Source organism: Oppia nitens, unplaced genomic scaffold (assembly GCF_028296485.1).
Source record: "Oppia nitens isolate AA-2021 unplaced genomic scaffold, nextdenovo-longstitch-racon4-pilon3 scaffold19_pilon_pilon_pilon, whole genome shotgun sequence".
Taxonomy (NCBI): Eukaryota; Metazoa; Arthropoda; class Arachnida; order Sarcoptiformes; family Oppiidae; genus Oppia; species Oppia nitens.
This window is the reverse complement of record NW_026533198.1, coordinates 646699-669310: the sequence shown is the minus strand read 5'-3', so window position 1 is coordinate 669310 and position 22612 is coordinate 646699. Positions and strand designations below refer to the sequence as shown.

The 22612-nt window shown below is 29.7% G+C and overlaps 6 protein-coding genes across 8 annotated transcripts in view; 4 read left to right on the top strand and 2 right to left on the bottom strand.

The window, feature by feature from the left end:
• LOC128966094 (protein BRICK1-like) overlaps window positions 1–22612 on the bottom strand; it is a 67373-nt gene that overhangs the window by 14309 nt on the left and 30452 nt on the right. The gene's annotated exons all lie outside the window — the stretch shown is intronic.
• LOC128966087 (serine/threonine-protein kinase pim-3-like) lies at window positions 3746–7990 on the top strand. The gene is made up of 4 exons (XM_054312899.1): window positions 3746–4305; window positions 4726–4773; window positions 4865–5228; window positions 7496–7990. The coding sequence occupies exons 1-4, from the start codon at window positions 4159–4161 to the stop codon at window positions 7888–7890; spliced, it is 954 nt and encodes a 317-aa protein (XP_054168874.1). The 5' UTR covers window positions 3746–4158; the 3' UTR covers window positions 7891–7990.
• On the top strand, window positions 9700–10588 carry LOC128966088 (28S ribosomal protein S18b, mitochondrial-like). The gene is made up of 3 exons (XM_054312900.1): window positions 9700–9967; window positions 10084–10253; window positions 10337–10588. Exons 1-3 carry the CDS (start codon window positions 9745–9747, stop codon window positions 10586–10588), a joined length of 645 nt encoding a protein of 214 aa, XP_054168875.1. The 5' UTR covers window positions 9700–9744.
• Window positions 11088–13987, top strand: LOC128966080 (elongation factor G, mitochondrial-like). Its single transcript, XM_054312890.1, has 6 exons — window positions 11088–11146; window positions 11221–11387; window positions 11459–12120; window positions 12207–12357; window positions 12422–13648; window positions 13725–13987. The coding sequence occupies exons 2-6, from the start codon at window positions 11304–11306 to the stop codon at window positions 13905–13907; spliced, it is 2307 nt and encodes a 768-aa protein (XP_054168865.1). The 5' UTR covers window positions 11088–11146; window positions 11221–11303; the 3' UTR covers window positions 13908–13987.
• On the bottom strand, window positions 13992–14652 carry LOC128966090 (mediator of RNA polymerase II transcription subunit 11-like). Its single transcript, XM_054312902.1, has one exon. It carries the CDS (start codon window positions 14429–14431, stop codon window positions 14024–14026), a length of 408 nt encoding a protein of 135 aa, XP_054168877.1. The 5' UTR covers window positions 14432–14652; the 3' UTR covers window positions 13992–14023.
• Window positions 15718–22597, top strand: LOC128966084 (tubulin beta chain-like). Of its 3 annotated transcripts, none has more exons than XM_054312895.1 (4): window positions 15718–15863; window positions 15952–16060; window positions 17481–18473; window positions 18947–19125. In XM_054312895.1, exons 1-4 carry the CDS (start codon window positions 15807–15809, stop codon window positions 19123–19125), a joined length of 1338 nt encoding a protein of 445 aa, XP_054168870.1. In that variant the 5' UTR covers window positions 15718–15806. The 3 variants fall into 3 exon arrangements, with proteins under 3 accessions (XP_054168870.1, XP_054168869.1, XP_054168868.1); XM_054312894.1 differs by lacking the exons at window positions 15952–16060; window positions 17481–18473; window positions 18947–19125 and adding exons at window positions 21020–21128; window positions 21252–22244; window positions 22330–22597 and having other exon boundaries at window positions 15736–15863; XM_054312893.1 differs by lacking the exons at window positions 15718–15863; window positions 15952–16060; window positions 17481–18473; window positions 18947–19125 and adding exons at window positions 20565–20929; window positions 21020–21128; window positions 21252–22244; window positions 22330–22597.

The following is a 22612-nucleotide window of genomic DNA, read 5'->3' as shown; positions in this document are numbered from 1 at the left end:
CACAAATATTTTTTTGTATATGTATTTACTTGTTGTTTACTCTTTTATTATTTATGAAAATAAAACTATGTATTAGTTATTAATAGTTAGTTAAGTACTGTAGTAGTGATATAGTCTATAAATAAAACATTAAGCAATGAAATGATTTTTTTTTCTAAATAAAATAATATTTATTTGTTTGTTTGTTAAGTTTTAGTTGCGATATTAAATATAAATATTATTATTATTATCATGTATTCATGGCTTATTTCATTAGGTTTGGGAAATAGTTAGTATTACTAATAATAATAACAATAATAAATTTTTCTGGGAATTAACATATAGTGTTTATATTTATATTATATATACATACACACTTATGTATACACACTTATAATATATACACACTTAATGAATAATACACTACTAAGTTATACAGTATTACTAATAAATAAGATTTAAAAAAAAAAAAAAAGATTTATGAGTGCTTTTAGTGAGAGAAAGAGAGAGAGAAAATAGATATGAAATATACAGTAAATAAACTATAAATGAAATGTAAATGAAAGCCTAAAATGTTTGGTAATTTAATCGGAAATATCCAAACAAGAAGAGAGAGAGAGAGAGAGAGAGAGAAACTAAAAGTTTTTTTTTTTAATACAAATCGTATCGTATATACAGTACTACTTATACTACTATTACTACTAGTAGTAGTAGTAATGAAATGTATTGAATGGTCATTGAATATACTGTAATATATTTTTTTTTGTTTGGCGCAAACACCCCACCAAACATAGGCACTGTATATATAAAAATATGTTTAGTGTTTTAGGTTAAGTTATGTCAGTGTTGTTTAGTGACTGTATATGTATGTACTGTATGTATGTATGTATGTGTGTGTGAATGTGAATCCGCGCGCCAATACATACATGTATATAATATATGTAGTTTGAACTCTCACAAAGTGTACTGAATATAAGTATTATTATTATTATTATTATTATTAAGCACTGGTATGTGGTATGCAATGTCTGGTATGTGTACTAAAAACACTGCATAGATATATACAGTACTACTAAAATATTGAATGTCCGGTTAGACGACATTCCAGCGCTCTTTTATTATATTATATTCAATACATAAGTCAATATACAAATATATATATATATATATATATATATAGTGTAATACTTAAACACAACAAACTTTTTAAAACATTTTTTGAGACCAGAAAAAAAATTGCTGAGAAAAATAAAAAGTGCGCCAAAAAAGTGTTAATTGCATTCAACAACAAAATTTACAAAAAAAACTTTTAAAATATACTGTATATATATATATAATACACAATTTAGACACCCATTTCTCCCTCCTATTCAATATATATATACTGAATATTTATATATAAATTTATATAAAAAGTATTTCCAAATGTAATCTGTTTTATCGATTATTAATATATTTAGTTATAAACATTTTTTAAAAATCAAAAAATATTTTTTTAAAACTAATTATGTATTTCAATGTCATTATTATATTATATATACTGTATATATATATATATATATATAATATGGTATATACAGTATATAAATGGAAATATTTTGGACAATTGTCCAACAATGTAAATTTGTACATGCACAATTAGTATTATTAAAGTATTAATTAAATTATAATGCACACTGTACATGTAAATGTTAATTTTTTAAATGATAAGTTTACCTTGTAAATTTTTATTATTATTATTATAAAAATATTTTAATATTAAATTTCTATTAATAAATTCCACAAATATCTATATCTTAATATACACTATATATATATATAATACTCTATAAATGCTAGTATATATTAATCTTAATTTATATACTATATTATTAATATATTAATATATATATATAAACTGTCTAGCCACTTTTTAGTTATTTACTACCAGTGTTAATCAATGTGTAAGCAGTTTTTTTTTTTAGTATATGTGTTAGCTAATTTATAAATAAACTATTTTTTTTTTTTAAATAATAATAAATTGTTTTTATTAGCAAATAGCTAACTAATTGTCAAAATAACTTATTGGGTTATTATTATTATTATTATTAATAGTAGTAATTATTAAAAAATTTTCCATTAAATATATATATATACGATATATGATATATATTGGCAAATATTTATTTCAAAATATCAAATAAATCAGTAATTTATTAATTTTCTATTAATTAGATATTTAATAATTTATTAATTTTAATTAAAATAAAATACTAGAATCATTGTAATAATTAAAAAAATTATATTAAAATAAATAATTGCAATACTAGAGATAAAAATTTAAATTGCAATATTGGAAATTAAAATTTTATTTAGTATATATATATAATAGATTTTATTTTCTAAAAATAAAATAAAATAATGATATAAAAATAAATCAAAATGAAATTTAATATAATAATAATATAAAGTTTTATATATATTATATATAAAATGTTGCAATTGTTAACACATTATTATTTTCAATTTAATTTAATATACTGTAAAAAGATATTATCGCACATATCGTAGACTACTTAACACACACACACACACATTGTAGACACACATAATAGCCCTATACATAGTGTGTACTGTATATATATACAGTATATATATTAATATAATGCAGCATGGTCAATTTAAAAAAAGTTAGACTACTACTACTACTACTAATAATAATAATAATAATAATAAATACAGTACATTGAGCCTACAAACTATATAAAAAAAACTAATAGTAATAAATTGTAATACAATGCTATATACAGTATATTCACTTAAATATTACTATTACTACTACTACTACTACTATCATATATACATATAGTTAGTAACACTAGTTAAGAGACTATACTATAGCCCATACATACATATATATATATATAATATTATATACAGTATACACACCGTAGAGAGTAATGGCACCGATATTTTTCGCGCCGATACACGACTACTCCCAGACATAGGCCTAATAACTACCCGTTTATACTGTATATATACAGAGAGTATTATTACTACTACTACTACTACTACTAGAACACCACACATTAAAAACACTTGAGAATATAGTTCTGGATGTCTATATCGAAAAATTCGATTTGAATTCGATTAAGTAAAAAATTTTTTAGAAAATTTTCTAATAAATCATTGATTATCTATAGTTTTATTAAAGTTTTATTAACTATTATTAACTAATTAATAGAATTTAATTAATTATAGTTTCATTGACACTGAATAGAGTCTGTATAATAATAATATTATTATTATATTGTACAGTGTGCGAAAATGTTTTTTAAAAAAAATCCATATATAACGTAACCAAATTGTTAGTGGAGACATTCACCTCACCCCCCACACCATAACTTCTACTTAACTAACCCACACACACACACACACACACTAAATCCCCCCCCCCCCCCCATCACTTCCCCCACACTATTACCCAATAAATTTAGGTCTACACACATACATACAGTGCGCGCATAAAAAATAGAACGCAGTGTAACAGTGTATGTGAACGGGTTGGTCGATGTCGACGAAAAAAAAGTTTCAATGTGTGTGTAGATGTCTGTGACGTTTGGGTCAATTGGTAGCCATTGATTGGTTAGGAAAAGGCAATGCTATTCCCCGTCACTATACACTACACACACACACACACACACACTATATAGCCATACATACACTGTACACATACACATACATACTGTACATACGTATACACGTAGTGTATATTAACAGAAAAAATAAAATAAAATTCAAACTCAAACTTATAGATAGATAGAGAGCCATAACAGGCAGTGACTGGCAGTCAGACATTTGCTGCGCTAGTGTTCGGTTGGATATAAATTTTTTTCATATAAAGTGGAGTTCATATAGCATACCAGTGCCCTATAATTGGTTATATATACTACAGTACTAACCATACAGACTACTAGTGCTCAGCGAAGTATCTGTGAACCAACTCAACCATCAACACACACACACACATACATAACAACGCCGCCAAATATACAGTACTACTACTACTACTACTACAACTACAACACACCGGCCAACCCAACCAAACTAAAAACCAACTTTCCCTCCTGTGTGACCATTTAAATCGGATTTTTGTTGTTGTTGTTGTTGTGTGTATTAATGACTGATCCAAGTGATTAAATGATGTCCATTAATATGAAGACAATGAAAGATAATAATAATAATAGTAAGGAACCGTTTGAACGTTGCTATCGGGTCGGCCCAGTGCTCGGTAAGGGTGGCTTCGGTACTGTTTATGCCGGCACCAGGATTCGCGATTCACTGGCCGTAAGTGTTTATCTCTATCTATCTATATATGAATTGATATATGATTTAGTATATTGGATATAACCGTCACCTAAATTGTTTAGATATTGTATTTTATTTTATTATTTTTTAAAAATATATATAAAACTCAGTCATATTATAGCGCCATTTGCCAAAAAATCCCAGTGCGCTCTCAATAGTGTATAGTATAGAGAGAGAGAGGCGCCAAAAAATGTTGGCTCCCTTTCCTCTCGCTTAGGGCTTTTCAAACCATATATATATATATATATATATAATATAAAAATAGTCGCTGCTCTCAATGTTGAGGCTATGGGATATATATCTATCTATACATTATGTATACTAATATCATATATTAATTTTTATTAATAAAAAATTAATTAATATATAATTAATTTTGTTAATTTTTAAACGAAACAGGTGGCCATCAAACACATCAGCAAAGATAAGGTGACCGCTTGGGAACAGGTAGGCTAACTGACTACATGACACCAATCCGTTTGTTTGTTTGTGTTTTATACTAACATTTTTGTTTGAATTTGATCTTTGATTTGATCAGTCATCTGGCCATCGATTACCATTGGAGATCAGTCTGTTGCGTAAAGTCGATCACATCACGGGTGTAATCAAACTGATCGATTGGTACGAACGTAACGATTCGTTTATCATAATCATGGAAAGGCCGGAATCGTCGAAAGATTTGTTCGACTTTATTACCGAAAAAGCCGTACTGGAGGAAAAGCTGTCCCGTCTGTTCTTCAGGCAAGTGGTGGAAACGGTTAGTGCCTGTCATAAGGCCGGAGTTATACATCGGGATATCAAAGACGAAAACATATTGGTCGACATGAAAACCTATACACTGAAGATTGTCGACTTTGGTTCCGGTGCCTACTTAAAGGATACTCATTATAGTGATTTTGATGGTATGTTTTTATTTTATTTTTTTTTTTTTGGTTAATTATGTATATCTTCGAGTTTTTTCTTCTTCTGTTGGTTTGGTTTGGTTTTGTTGATGAAAATACTGTATAATAATAATAACAACACAAACATACGTCACACACACACATACACTCAGTAAAACCAACTCTCCTCTGATGCAAACAATATTTCCTTTTACGTCATTTAGTATTTTAAAAGACCAATTGATTGTCTAATAATTTTTTTTTTCTTATAATTATTTTATATATTAGTTGACGTCTTTGACTATTATTATCACGAAATGATTTGTATTAAGAAAAAAAATTATTAGATTATTATTATTATTAGGAGAATATCTGTTTGTTTTTTTTCTTCTACCTAACCGTCCATTTGTTTGATTTGGTTGGTTGTTGTTGTTGTCTATGTGTATGTATATGTGTCCTCAAAAACCGCTAATTGCCTTAACAATAGTCTATCTCTCTCTCTCTCTCTCATTGAGCTATAATTAGTACAATATTTTTATTTATTTTGTTTGTATGTATGAATTGAAAAGTGGGTTTTCCTCCAAACATATACACACACATAACTTTGATAATTGTTTTTAAATACTTTTTTTTGAAAATATATATTTATTTTGATAGCATTTTTAAAAAAAAAGTAACGACATTGTAGTGTGTCTTAGTTGTAGTATTTATTTATTTAGTTTATAGCATGCGTTGTGACCCAAATAATGTTACTTTTTAACTGAAAAAAAAACTTTTTTATTATTATTTATTTATTTATTTTCATAAAACAACTATTGTTTGTATATATATTTATTATTTTTTTTACTATAACTTCTTAGTTTAGTTTAGACATGAATTGAATTTTTTAAATATATTGAGAGAGAGAGAGAGGAAAGAAAATATATATATCGAGATAATATACGTGTCTTTTTGATTATTGATAATAATATTGTTATTATTATTATTATTGTAGTTAACAGACACTAACACACACTTGGATGATGATAATGGCATATTGTAGTACTTGAGAGTGATATATGAAAATTAATTATTAAATTAATAGTTAATAGGGAACAGGTGTGTGGTGTATGTTTGTGTTTGTATATGTGATTTAAATGACAGCAAAATTTTTAATGTTAAACTATAAATATGGTGGACACACCCTAAAGGCATAGATAGATATATATATATATATATATATATATATATATATATATATATATACAGTATTTAGTAATGTATTTATAAATATATATATTTATATATATAAGTTGATTGCTTTTTTAATGGTAGGAATGCCAGCAATGCAACAATTGTTTGGTAGCAATGGTTGGTTTTAAGCTATGTGTGTGTGTGTATGAACTGGTTTTACCCAAACATTTAACACAAAATGGTTGGATAGAAAAAAGTTTTTATTTTAAATTTTTATATACATTCATATATTTATTTCTAAATATTATTATTAAGTTTATATAAAAGTTTTTTTTTTAATACAGTATTATTACACGTCCTTCAGGTTCACTATTGAGAGAATAAATACCGTTTTTGTTTTGTTTGTTTGTTTGATTAGTTTGTCTGTTAATATAATATAATATACAGTTAAGAGAGAGAGAGAGAGAAATTGATAGAAAAGTTTTTTTTAATTAATATATATATATATTGAAATTTTAAACCAAATCAGTCTATCATATGATATGCCAATGATATGTAGTTGTAGTTAATAGTAGTAGTAGTAGTCGTAGTGGTGGTAGTAATTAGCACTGGTAGGTATGTATTGAGAGATGATAATTGGGTCACATTACATGCATATATATATATATATTTATATAGACACATATGTATATAACAAGATTTATAATTTTTTTATATAATATTATTTATATATTAGTTGTAGCAATAATAATGAATAAATAATAAAATTAAAAAAAATAAATAAAAATTTGAAATGTTGTGCCCATTATCTCATTGACTAGTTTTTGTTAGTAGTAGTAGTAGTTAGATAGTTAGCTAAACAACAGTTCAAAAATATTTAGTTTATATATGTATTTGAATGTATAGTTTAGTTTAGGGGGTAAGCCTTGAATAACAATTGGTGCAGAGCTTCAAAAATAATTTAGTTGTTGTTGTTGTTATTATTGTTGTGAAGGCAATGTAGTGTTGTTGTTGACATATAGTGTGATGCGTTTTATACATAACTTTATTTTTTCAAAAAAAAAATTTATAAATATTTTATTAATTTATTTTTATCTATTTTTATAAAATTATAGGAACCCGTGTCTATTCGCCACCCGAATGGATCCGTCATAACCGATATCACGGCCGTACGGCTACTGTCTGGTCGTTGGGTGTCCTACTATACGATATGGTATGCGGCGATATACCATTTGAAAAAGATGCCGACATACTATCCGCTGACGTTAGATTCAGGCGAAAATTATCCACTGAATGTCAGGATCTGATCCGAAAGTGCCTATCAATCTCACCGAGCGATCGACCATCGCTTGAAGATATACTAATACATCCGTGGATGTCCGCTAAACTTGAAAGCGGCGTATCCACTGGTATACCTGTACAGTGTACGCGGCGAACATCACCCATGGATTCGGGTACTATCTCGGATCAGTCTTCGACCAGCAGTCAAAACAGTCATCAATCTATTTGACCTGAATTTACTGTTTAGGTCTCATTTATTTAAAGAAAAATAATAACTAATTAAATAATTCAATTAATTAATTAATAATTATTATATTATTATAATAATAGTAATTTCATACTTTCATTTTATTTATATTTTTTAATTATTTGTTTGTTTGTTTGTTTTTCTCTCTTTATCTATCTATCCATTCATCTAAACATTGTTTTTTTATATATATATATTATATATATTAACTAATTGTGTAATATAGTGTAAATAGTAATTAGCGAAAAATTATATCTATTATTATTATTTATATCACTTATTTAAATGAGAAAAACTTGATACTTGAAAGTAAATGCATTTTGTAAATAGTTATACAGTATATATATATATATATGTATATTTAAATATATATGTATTTATGATATATATTATTTATATCTATATATATGTTTATTTATATGTATTTAAAAAGAAAACATTTTTCACATCACACACATACAAACACACTTTTATAATCATATAATGATTGTAATAATAATAAATTATTATTAAATAATAACAAAACATTTTTTAGTGAAGACAATAACAATATTTTTATAAATATATAATTTTATTGATAATGAAAGTTTCATATATATATATTATAATTTATAATAATAATAAATTTGAATTGATGAATTAATAAAAAAATATGTATTTCAATATAAAAAAACTAAACAAAATTGTTTACTTATTTATTTCAATTATATAATATAATACACAAATTTTTTGATCATAAATACCATTGCTATGACACATACAGTGAGAAATAAAAAGTTTGTTTACTTCAACACAAAAAAAATTTTAGCATTTTTTGTTTGTTGCTGAATGAAAATATACGGTAATTTTGAAATGATATTACACCCTAAACTTGAAATATATTGTTTATACCCATAAAAATAATAATAATAATAATAAAGTTTATAAATAAGACAATTATTGCTAAACATCCCATTAAACTATATATATATATAATATAAATAGTTATTTATGAATCATGCAATAACTGTTTTATAAACTGTTTATTTATATATATGTAAATAATATGTTTATTTAAGTTTTGTTAAATTTATGAGGGTCAAATTGATATCATCATCATCATCATCACAACATAAATAATTATAGTATTTTGATGATGTTTTTTTTTTGTTGATTAAATTTTTATAAATAATTTGTTGTTGAATATTTTTTGATTGTGAAATTGTTTTAAAAATTGTTTATTATTTTAAAAAAAAAAAATCAAAAATGTTGGGTGGTTATTTTAGTTTTAAAAAATTATTTTTTTAAAAATAGTTATAACGTTTATTATTAATAATCTAAAAGCGATTTTTTTAAAAATAACTAATTATATAGTAATAAACTTTTTTTTGATAAAAAAACAAATTTTTTAATATTAGTTAAAACATAATATATTAATATATATATTAATTAATTTGAAACTATATATAGTTATCATAACTAATATTAACTTTAAATTTTTTTTTTAATAAAATGATAATAAAATCCAATAACTTATTGGATATACTGTTTAGTATTAAATTAAACAAAACAAAAAATTACTGATTTTTACACACAATTATTGTTGACATCTATAGTATTGAAAATAAAATAGTAATATAAACACTATTATAATAACACATGTGTTTAGTTATAATACAAGTATTATATACTTAAACGTAAAAAAAAAATAATTATTTCATTCATATATTTTTTGATTCATTTATTATTAATTTATTTAATTTTTAAAAAAATATATATAAATTAAATAAATCATTAAAAATAATGATTAAATTAAAGACAATAACAACAACAACAACAGGAAGATTGTCATCGCTAATGATCGGTGGTATCGGTAAAGGCAGGCCATCATCATCAACAGCAACAACAGCAGCCGTCGGCAACCAATCGGTTAGCAAACAATTGACTTCACAACAGACACCGTCGTCTTCTTCTTCACGAAATTTTATCCCCGATTTTGACCATAACTTACGACAAATACAACGCGAAAGATATCAAGTAATATCACCGGAAACAAGCATAGAGTACTTGAAGAGTAACGGTAGGTATCCATTGGGATCAGGTCTTCAGGACTATTCAATCATATCATCAATTGATCCAATCCTTCCTCTCTCTCTCTCTCTCTCTCTCTCTCTCTCTCTTCCGCCGACCCGATAGGCTATAAGCAGACCTACGGTCATCATTTGGTTTGGCATCTGTTTCGACGTAACTTTAGTGGCCAGCAATCGCCGTACAAATCCCGGGGCAACTGTATTATCGATAACTATGTCTATACATCCAATCCGTGTTGTATTTGTCGCGACCAGTATCTGGTCTTGCATTATACGGTAGTAGTAGTAGTAGTAGACAATCACCCGAATTGATTTGACCACAAATTACTTCTTATTGTTTGTTTGTTTGTTTGTTGCAGAACTTGGATCTGATGAAGCAATTTATTAATCCATACTCCGGTTATGTCATACCCAATACCGTTGTCTGTCTGTGTAGCCATCAATACGAACAGCTTCTGGTGGCCGTAACTTTGGCCAAAGATTACGGACTGTTGACCTTTGAGATGCCGCTCCGGACCTACGATTACGGCGACTATTATACGCCAAAGCAGTTATCATCATCAGCGACGACAACAACAACAACACATACCGATCATTGTAGTCATCATTAATTAAATACCAATATATGATATATAATAATAATTTTTTTTAAAAATATATATAATTTTTTTTTCAAATTTATCTAATCATTAATTTTTTTTGTTTTGAAATCTAATGTTTATTTATAATAATATCAAAAATTATAGACAAAAATATAATTTTTAAAAATAAAAAATAATTAGCGATTTAAAAGGTGTACTTAAAATAAAATAAAATAAAACAAAATAATTGTTATTAAATAAAAACATTTATTAATAAATTAATTATATTATTATTATTACCAAAAAAATAAAAAGTTAATTGATTTTACAAATTAAATCAATTATTAATTATTATTTTTATTGTTTGTTTTCAATTCAATCAATTTAACAAATAATATAATAATTTTTTTTAAAAATAAAATAAAATAAATTATCCCGCACAAATTATTTTAACATTAACATAACTGTAACGTTGTTTATGATTATTATTATTAATATTATTTTATACATGTTTATTATTTTTTAAATTAAAAAAAAAAGTGTGCATGATGATTATTTAATAAATATATTTGCAATTATCATTTACCGGTAATAATAATAATAATATATATTAACTAGATGCTTTTTATTAAAAAAAATATTAAATTATGTTTTAATGACAGTCATATAGTCACCAATTGGATCCAATTTTATCCATCCATTGAAACACACCATTGGATTGATTGATGAGAGAGAGAGAGAGAGGATGAAACTTCTTGAAACTTCTTATACGACTTTAAGACTATACCGACAATTGATTCATCACAAAGACTACCATAAGATCTTAAAGGTATTGTCAATGACGATGAAGTTTATGGATATTATCATCAAAAAAAAAATAACTAATTAATTAATTGACAGAGAAATGTCTTGAAGAGACACTACGCTAGTGTTGTCGGTGGTAGTGGTGGTGGCAATGGCGGCCCCGGCGGCGGTGGCGATCAATCGGTACACAAACAAGTGGAAAATATCCGCAATATTGGTATATCGGCGCACATCGACAGCGGTAAGACAACGCTGACCGAACGTGTACTCTACTATACGGGTCGGATACATGAGATGCACGAAGTCCGCGGTAAGGATCAGATCGGGGCCACAATGGACTCGATGGAGTTGGAGCGCCAGCGAGGGATTACAATCAAATCGGCGGCCACTCACGTTAATTGGCGATCGACGGCCATCAACATTATCGATACGCCCGGTCACGTCGATTTCACGGTCGAAGTTGAACGAGCTTTGCGCGTACTCGACGGTGCTGTACTAGTATTGTGCGGTGTCGGCGGTGTCCAATCGCAGACAATGACCGTTACCCGCCAAATGAAACGCTACGACGTACCCTGTATTGCATTCATCAATAAATTGGACCGATTGGCAGCCAATCATAATCGGGTTATCCATCAGATTCGCCAGAAACTCGGTCTGAACGCTGCGTTTGTCAATATACCCATTGGTCTCGAGTCCAAACATACCGGTATTGTCGATCTTATCCATCGAAAGGCCTATTATTTTGAAGGCGACAACGGGTTTGTCTTGATTTGAATTGATTGATTGATACCATATCTTATCAAAACTTATTGTCTTTTTTTTGTTTTGTTTGTTATCTCAAAAGTCAAACCATACGTCAAGCAGATGTACCCAAAGATATGGCCGATGAAGTGGAATCCAAGAGACAAGAGTTGATTGAATGTGTAACCAATTGTGATGACATTTTGGGTGATATGTTTCTCGAAGAAAAACAACCGAATGAACAACAGATTGAGGTTTTTTTGTTTGTTTTAAAAGACATTTATATCGTAATAATAATTATTATTATTATGAAATTAGGAAGCAATTCGTCGGTCGTGTTTAGCCCAGAAGTTTATACCGGTATTTACTGGAAGCGCTCTGAAAAACAAAGGCGTCCAACACTTACTCGACGCTGTTGTCCAGTATCTGCCGAATCCGGCCGAAGTCAGCAACTATGCATTGCTCCAGACTAGCGAAACGGCGCCGCCGGCCAAAGTGTTGATGAATCCCGAACGCAGCGATCGTAATCAGTTTGTCGGTCTGGCCTTCAAACTGGAAGCCGGCCGTTTTGGTCAGCTAACCTATATGCGCGTCTATCAGGGAATGTTGCGAAAGGGTACCTATATCTACAATACCCGAACCGGCCGAAAGGTTAAGGTATCCCGTTTGGTGCGAATGCATTCAAGCGAAATGCAAGAGATTGACGAAGCGTTGGCCGGCGATATATGCGCACTGTTCGGTGTCGACTGTGCCAGCGGTGATACGTTTGTAATCGACAAAGATTCCCGTCTATCGATGGAGTCGATCTATGTACCCGAACCGGTCATATCGATGTCGATGAAAGCCGTCAGCAAAGATACAATGGATAACTTTATGAAAGCTTTAACCCGATTCTGTAAAGAAGATCCAACATTTCATACGCAATGGGACGACGAAAGTAAAGAGACGATTGTGTCGGGTATGGGTGAACTGCATCTGGAAATCTATGGCCAACGTATGGAACGGGAGTACAATTGTCCGGTACAGTTGGGCAAACCTAAAGTAGCCTTCAGAGAGACTATACAGAGGTCGTGTCAGTTTGATTATCTGCATAAAAAACAAAGCGGCGGCGCCGGTCAATACGGTTGCGTTCAAGGAGTGGTCGAACCGTTGCCAACCGATAACAATACAAACAATGTATTCTCCGATGAGACAACTGGAACGGGAATACCGAAACATTTTGTACCATCGATTCGCAAAGGTTTCGAACAGATGTGTCTGAATGGGCCGCTGACTGGCCATAAGGTGGTCGGCATCAAGTTTCGGCTGCAGGACGGCAAACATCATTGTGTCGACTCCAACGATATTGCATTCATGTCGGCGGCTCAGGGAGCTATGCGCCAGACGTACGAAATGGGCAAATGGCAGATATTGGAACCGATTATGAATGTCGAAGTTAGCTGTCCGTCCGAATTTCAAGGCGACATCATTGGCCACGTATCGCGACGATCGGGAGTACTGTTGTCCACTGACGACAACAACAATTGGTTTACAATCAACGCTGAGGTCTTGTTTTTATTAATGTCTAATCTTTAACCAAACTCTTTGATTATCTCTTTTGATTTGATTACCACCGCCACAGATACCATTGAACGATATGTTTGGTTTCGCTACTGAACTACGATCGGCAACTCAAGGCAAAGGCGAATACTCGATGGAGTATTGCCGATATTCGCCGGCCAGAGCCGATGTCGTACAACAGCTGATCGATCAATACAACCAGGAGTTGGACAACAATAAACAGATGAAAAAGAAGAACAGATAGACGGACGACGACGACCAAGAAGACGACGAATTAAAAATATCTTTTGTTTTTTTTTTATTAATTATCAAATTTTTTTAGTGACCAATAAAAATGTTTAGTTAAATGTTTTTGAAAGACTATTGTTGTGGTTGTTGTTGTGGTGGTGGTTGTTGTTGCTGTTGCTGATGATGTTGATGTTGTAGCTGATGCTGGACCCGAAGTCTGTCCAAATCGTTCAGCCGTGTCCTCGAATGTTCCAACCGATGCCAAGCCATATGATTGACTTTCATCGACGCATAACTGGATCCTTCGTGCGCCTGACCAGTACTAACCCGTGTCAAGTACTGGATCTGTTTGCTAATATCGTTGTCAATCGATTCCAGGGCTTTCAGAAACTGTGTACTCTGTGTCTCCACTTGTTTGATACTTGGCTTGTCTTTGCCCAGTTCGGCCAATGCGGCCGAAGCCGACTGTATCGACTGACATAATTGCTGTTCAATTACGTCCAACTTCTTCAGCCGTTCGTTCTGATGATAGCCAGCCATATATCTTCAGCTGATCTGATTGATTGGTGATGATGAAGATATATCTGTGTGGACACTATAGTGTTGAGATTGATGTCAATGGTATTATCACCTGAAACTGGTCATCACATATGCGTGTATATGAAATGTATTCAAAATGTTTGGTTAATTCAACACAAATAAAAACTTTTTTATTTTTTAAAAGTAATTACTATTTAAATGACAATTCAATTGAAGTTTTTATTATTAATAATATTTGTATTGTTATTGTTGTTAATGTAAATGCAATGTTGTTGTTGTTGTCATTGTCTATGCTTACCAAATACATTGGGTCTATACTGTATATAACTCCCCCCTCCCCTCCCCTCCCCTGAAAATTATTACTACATTTTCTCTACAGTATATTAGCTATTATTAGTAATATATTGTAGAAAATTATTTATATTGTATATAAAAATAATAAATAAATAATCATTTTTTATTTATTAAACAAAATGTTTTTTTACCTAGATTATTTATTTCAAAAATCTATATCTATTGTATTAATTAACTTTAATTTTTGTTTTACTAAAATTGTTTTACATATTTGTAATATATATATATATATATATATATATATATATATATATATATATACAGTTTACGCCACTTAAAAAGTTTTAATTTGAGTAATATTATGTAATGCTTTAGCCAGGGTACTTTAAATATAACTTACCTAGTATTAGGTAACTGTATACTTTAAAGTTACCTTGCTTAGCGTAAAGTTAACTGTGTAACTATATTACTAAAAATTTAAACTTTTAATTAGCATTAGATATAGACAATGTCCAGGATAATATTTCAACAGTAATTAGTCAATGCTATTTATTATTACACAGTATAATAACTCTAACATACATAACGTGACTAAAATAAACTGTATAATAATGTTATGCTTTTTTTTTATTACTTTTAATTGTCCGAAACTGGGAACGGGTGGGTGTCTTAGCCAAACCCCCCCACACACCTACCTGTCCTCCGTGTTGTTTGTGCTAAACTAGTACACACACACATAGACTACTTATTATGGATATATAAATTAGTTCTCATATAATAATAATAATAATATTAAAACTAACTAACAATTTGTTTCATTCATTTTAAATCATTGGTTGGCCGAGTGCTATGACATCAGCACTGGTTATATATTAAATACCAGTCCTTTAGGGGGGAAAAAAAGTTTTTTAGACAAAACTTTTTTTTCCCAAAGATATCTGTTTGTTGTCTTTCATCTGAACTAAACTCTTAACTATCACTAACTGTTTGTGTGTTTTATAGTTTGGTAACACCTGTTATATAATTTAAAGTTTATTTAAATCAGTTTATTGTTATCTTTAAAAAAAAAAACTAACTAACAATGCGTGAGATAGTCCACATCCAGGCCGGACAGTGCGGCAATCAGATCGGCGCTAAGGTTATACCCGATATTACCATCAATTTGATAATACCATTGTTTTTATTGATTTTTTTAAATATAAAATTTAAATATAATTTGTATGTAGTTTTGGGAAGTCATCAGCGATGAACACGGCATAGACCCGACCGGCACCTATCACGGCGACAGTCGTAATCAATTGGAGAGAATCAATGTCTACTATAACGAAGCTTCGGGTAAGTGATCCACAAAAAAAACAGAAAAAATTGGCCGAAAGTCGACCGAAATGCTTAAATATATTACATAATGATGTGTCAGTTTTGTGGCCAAATTGAGAAAATTATTTTATTTTAAAAAAAAAATCTCACATTTAAGTCAATGTTTAATGAGTGGGTGAGTGAAGTAAGAGATAGATAGATAGATAGATAGATAGAGAGAGAGAGAGAGAGAGAGAGAGAGAGAGAAAGAGAGAGAGAGAGAGAAAAAAAATGCAATGACTTCTCCATATAAGGTATTACTCTATAGTCTATAGACTTTACGTGATTTAAAAATTAAAAAAAAAATAAAAAGTTTTCATTCATTAAAATTGATTTTTTTCAAAAAAATAACAAAATAACTAATAGTTTGTTTGGTTAATGAAATACTTGTTTTTCAAGTTTTTTTAATATATTAAATGGTTTTTAGATTAACATTTGCTTCATTTAATCTTTTATTATTTAATAATAATAAAAAAATATTATTTAAGTATTAGGCGTTGAAATTTTATTTATACAAATGTTGTTTATCTATACTATACTATACTCTATACTAATTCCTACCCATATAAGGGAGTGATTCAATTGAATTCAATTTATTCATTTAAAAAAAACAAAAAAAACAAAAAAAAAGTTTAACTTAAAGTTTGAGGTGATTTACCTCATTATTTCTAATGATAATATAGTATTATATCTATTATAATAATTAATAATTAATTAATTAATAGGTATATGAATATTATTATATACGCTTGATTAGTTTATTCTAGATAGATAGTATATATATATACCTAAAAAAAATATTATATATTTGAAAAAATTAATAAATTTTAAAGTTAAATAATAATTAACTTTAAAATTCAAAATACATTATACAATATCTGTAATTAAAAAATCTTACAATTTAAAAAAATTATTATAATTTTAAAAACTAATATTGAATTATTTTTTTGTTTGGAAAAAAATAAAGATATAATTTGCAACAAAATAATAATAATAATAATAATAATATGATTTTAATGAATATTATAATATTATACAAAAAATTTTTTTGATATCATGTCTACAATACACAAATCAATATACAGTTTATAATACTGTATAAACTTTATATAAGTCATAACCATATAAAGTCATATTTAAATACATTAGATATAACCAAATAATAAGATACAGTATAATTAAATAATTTTGTTTATAAATTATACTATGATTTAAATTTTTTTTTTATATAAATTAGAAAAAATACTAAACAAAAAAAATCATATTATATAATATATAAGTGTTTATATAAAATAATTACTATTAAACCATTTAAAATAATAATAGGAATACTAATAATTTTTTTAAAAATAATTATTCAATTATTATATTTTATAAAAAAAAATCAAACAATATTTAGTGGGAAAATATGTGCCGCGAGCTATACTACTGGATCTGGAACCGGGAACTATGGATTCGGTTAGATCGGGTACTTTCGGTGCACTGTTCCGTCCGGATAACTTTATTTTCGGCCAAAGCGGTGCCGGCAACAATTGGGCCAAAGGTCACTATACGGAAGGCGCCGAACTGGTCGACACTGTGCTGGACGTTGTCCGCAAAGAGGCCGAAGGTTGCGACTGTCTTCAAGGCTTTCAATTGGCCCATTCGCTCGGTGGCGGAACCGGTTCAGGAATGGGTACTCTATTGATATCGAAGATTCGCGAAGAATATCCCGATCGTATAATGAATACATTCAGTGTTATGCCGTCGCCGAAAGTATCCGATACAGTGGTCGAACCATACAATGCCACACTATCTGTCCACCAATTGGTCGAAAATACCGACGAAACCTATTGTATTGATAACGAAGCCTTGTATGACATCTGTTTCCGTACATTGAAACTGACAACACCGACCTACGGTGATCTCAATCATTTAGTTTCGGTAACAATGTCCGGTGTGACCACTTGTCTGAGATTTCCCGGCCAATTGAATGCCGATTTGCGTAAATTGGCCGTAAATATGGTTCCGTTTCCGCGATTGCACTTTTTTATGCCCGGTTTTGCACCGCTAACAGCCAGAGGATCGCAACAATATCGGGCCCTAACTGTTCCCGAACTGACACAACAGATGTTCGACGCCAAGAACATGATGGCCGCATGCGATCCACGACACGGACGCTATCTAACTGTGGCCACTATATTCAGAGGACGGATGTCGATGAAAGAAGTCGATGAACAGATGTTGAACGTCCAGAACAAGAATAGCAGTTATTTTGTCGAATGGATACCCAATAATGTCAAGACAGCCGTCTGTGATATACCACCCCGTGGTCTGAAAATGTCGGCCACTTTTATCGGTAACTCGACGGCCATTCAGGAGCTATTCAAACGAATATCGGAACAGTTTACCGGTTTGTTTCATATACTGTATATTATGTTTAATATATTATTTATATAAGGGTTGCTAAAGATTTTCGATTTCAGAGGGGGTATAGGGTGCGATAAAATGGCAAAAAACTCGAAAAAGTTTGGTGGGGGTATAGGGGGTGAACATTAGGGTGCATTTTTAAACGACAATTTTTGCCAAATTTGAGTAAATTCCCACTAAATTCCTAATAACTTGCCAATAACTTCCCACTAAATTCCCACTAAATTTCCACTAAATTCCTACTAAATTCCCTCTAAATTCCCACTAAATTCCCACTAAATTCCTACTAGATTCCCATTAAATTCCCTATAAATTCTCAGTGGGGTAAGAGGTCTTACCCTACCCCCCCCCCTTAGCAATCCTGATTTATATATAATTTCCTATTATATTGTATTTAAAACAATTTGTCGTTTATTTTATTTATTAATTTTATTTTTTCTGTAAATAATTCAATAGCTATGTTCCGGCGAAAGGCTTTCCTTCACTGGTATACCGGTGAAGGTATGGATGAGATGGAGTTTACCGAAGCCGAGTCCAATATGAACGACTTGGTCTCCGAGTATCAACAATATCAAGAAGCGACCGCTGAAGATGAGGGCGAGTTTGACGATCAGGAAGAGCCAGAAACTGCTTAAAGGGATTGAAAAAAAACTAATATAAATCACATTTGATTTCATATATATACCGGTATTTTATTTATGTAATACCAGTTTATATACACTATATATATATATACTGTATTAAACAGTATTTACGATATTTTTTTTTTTGATAAAAATATTATATAAATTTTATATTTAAACCAAAAAAAATCCAAAAAAAATAATTATAGCATTTATTACCTCAACAAAAAATATACAATATTTTTCCTTTAAAAATATAACTTATATACAGACAGACAGATATAATAATTGTTTAAAACAATTATTAGTATTATTATTAATAGTAAACTTTGAACACAATTTATTCAATAATTTTCAAACAAATTTTTATATGAATTTTTAATTTTTTATAAAAAAAAACATTTATTTATATATTCTAATAAATATTAGACAATTTAAATGTTAGATTTTTTTACAACATTAATAATTTTTACAGTATATTATCATTATATATATATATATATATATATATATATTATGATATATATATATATATATATATATCATAATACAGTTAGTTATAAAAGTTTAGTAGCATTTTTTAAAAATGCACACAAAAATAAAATAGTTTAAAATAAAAATTTCTAACAAATTAAATATAAAAAAAATTTAAAACCCCAGACAAACAAACAAAATAAAAACATACATAAAAATCTGATAACATATTTAGTTAGATATTATTTATATATACAGTATATTATAATTTATAAATAACTTGAATATATGTATCACTTAATTTGTAACAAACAATTAGGGTATAGTATTATATTATATTTAAATGCTATATAAAAAAAAATAAATAAATAAAAACAACAAATATATTGAAAAATAAGTTTATTGCTACTAAACCATGATTTGCAAGAAAATACAGTAAAAACTTTATTTTTTGATTATTATCATTATTTGTTAGTCTGTTATATATAATTTATTTATTATACACATTTGAATACATTTATATAATTATTATAATATGCATTATTGACAGCATATATATAAAACTATTTAAATAATTACTTTAATTGGTTTTTATTTATGTTATATAAACATAAATTTATAAAATTTTATTTTATATAAAGTTTTTCTATACATTTAGAGTAATATAACATCAAACAAAAAAAAAATATATACTAATAATTATTAGTATGTCTTCAACAACAACAACAACAACAAAATTATTGATAGATAAGCCCCTAAAGGCTATATATAAACTGCAAAAACTAATTGCAATATTAAACTTCAAAAAAAAAACAAAAAAAAAATTAAATATTTTAAAACTAAAACTACAAATAATTTCTAATAGGTGTCAGTTATATACTGTATATAATACACAGTGTACTGTATAAGCGTTTAACCAGTTTTTTGACTCTAAGTTTATAATTATATTGAATATATAATATGATATTTTTGAAAAATATTTTTGTGCCTCAAATAACTACCGGATCTCTCATTCATTGTGTATGTGTTTGTATGTATGAAAAACTTAATACTAAAAACTAATAGTCAAACGGGTTGTCTATCAATCTATAACTATTGGAAACTTTCAAACTTGAAAATCAACGTTAAGTTTGAAGACGTTGTCTCTCTTTTAGTCTCTCAGTCTCTCTCTCTCTCCTCTTAAGTCCATAAAACTGATCCAAACGTCTACTACTGAGGAGTTCATCATCTCTGCTAATATTTGATATATTTTTTTTGACCAACAAATTAATCGGTAAAAAACACGATGCGTGAGATCGTCCACATTCAGGCCGGACAGTGCGGCAATCAGATCGGCGCTAAGGTTTGTGACCATAAAAATTAAAAAAGTTTTTTTTATCATAAGTTATTTGATATTAATATTTATAAACCAACCAATCAATCAATCAATCAGTTTTGGGAAGTAATCAGCGATGAACACGGCATCGACCCGACCGGCCGATACAATGGCGACAGTGATCTACAATTGGAGAGAATCAATGTCTACTATAACGAGGCGTCGAGTAAGTGGACAGTCGTGTAGTGTCGATGACATACGACATGTCACGGCTCTACCGGTTGTTTTTAAAAGAGACAGTTTTATTAAATATATATTAATCATTACATATATGATATGATATGTACAGTGGGTGTGTATGTACCGCGAGCTATACTACTGGATCTGGAACCGGGAACAATGGACGCGGTCAGATCGGGTTCGTTCGGCCAACTGTTCCGTCCCGATAACTATATTTTCGGCCAAAGCGGTGCCGGCAATAACTGGGCCAAAGGTCACTATACGGAAGGCGCCGAACTGGTCGACACTGTGCTGGACGTTGTCCGCAAAGAGGCCGAAGGTTGCGACTGTCTTCAAGGCTTTCAATTGGCCCATTCGCTCGGTGGCGGAACCGGTTCAGGAATGGGTACTCTATTGATATCGAAGATTCGTGAGGAATATCCCGATCGTATAATGAATACATTCAGTGTTATGCCGTCACCTAAAGTATCCGATACAGTGGTCGAACCATACAATGCCACACTATCTGTCCACCAATTGGTCGAAAATACAGACGAAACCTATTGTATTGATAACGAAGCTCTCTATGATATTTGTTTCCGTACTCTTAAGCTACCGAATCCAACCTATGGTGATCTCAATCATTTAGTTTCGGTTACAATGTCCGGTGTTACGACTTGTCTGAGATTTCCCGGCCAATTGAATGCCGATTTGCGTAAATTGGCCGTAAATATGGTTCCTTTTCCACGATTGCACTTTTTTATGACTGGTTTTGCTCCGTTGACATCTCGTGGCTCACAAATGTATCGGGCGTTGACTGTTCCCGAGCTGACACAACAGATGTTCGACGCCAAGAACATGATGGCCGCATGCGATCCACGACACGGACGCTATCTAACTGTGGCCACTATATTCAGAGGACGGATGTCGATGAAAGAAGTGGACGAACAGATGCTGAACGTCCAGAACAAGAATAGCAGTTATTTTGTCGAATGGATACCCAATAATGTCAAGACTGCCGTCTGCGACATTGCGCCAAAAGGTCTTAAGATGGCCTCGACTTTTATCGGCAATTCGACTGCCATTCAGGAACTGTTCAAACGAGTTTCGGATCAATTTAATGGTAATATATTGGTTTATCATTTGACAAATGATGTCCAAAACTTTAGATAATAACTTTATTTTCTGTCTCTTCTTCAATTCAATAGCTATGTTCCGGCGAAAGGCTTTCCTTCACTGGTATACCGGGGAAGGTATGGATGAGATGGAGTTTACCGAAGCCGAGTCCAATATGAGCGACTTGGTCTCCGAGTATCAACAATATCAGGAGGCGTCGGCCGAAGATGAGGGCGAATTTGATGACCAACTACTCGATGAACAACACGATTAACTAAACTGAAACTCTTTATTAAAACTAATAATAACTCATAAATTGGATGTTTTTTTATATTTATATTATTTTATAATTATTTACAATGAATTGCAATAATT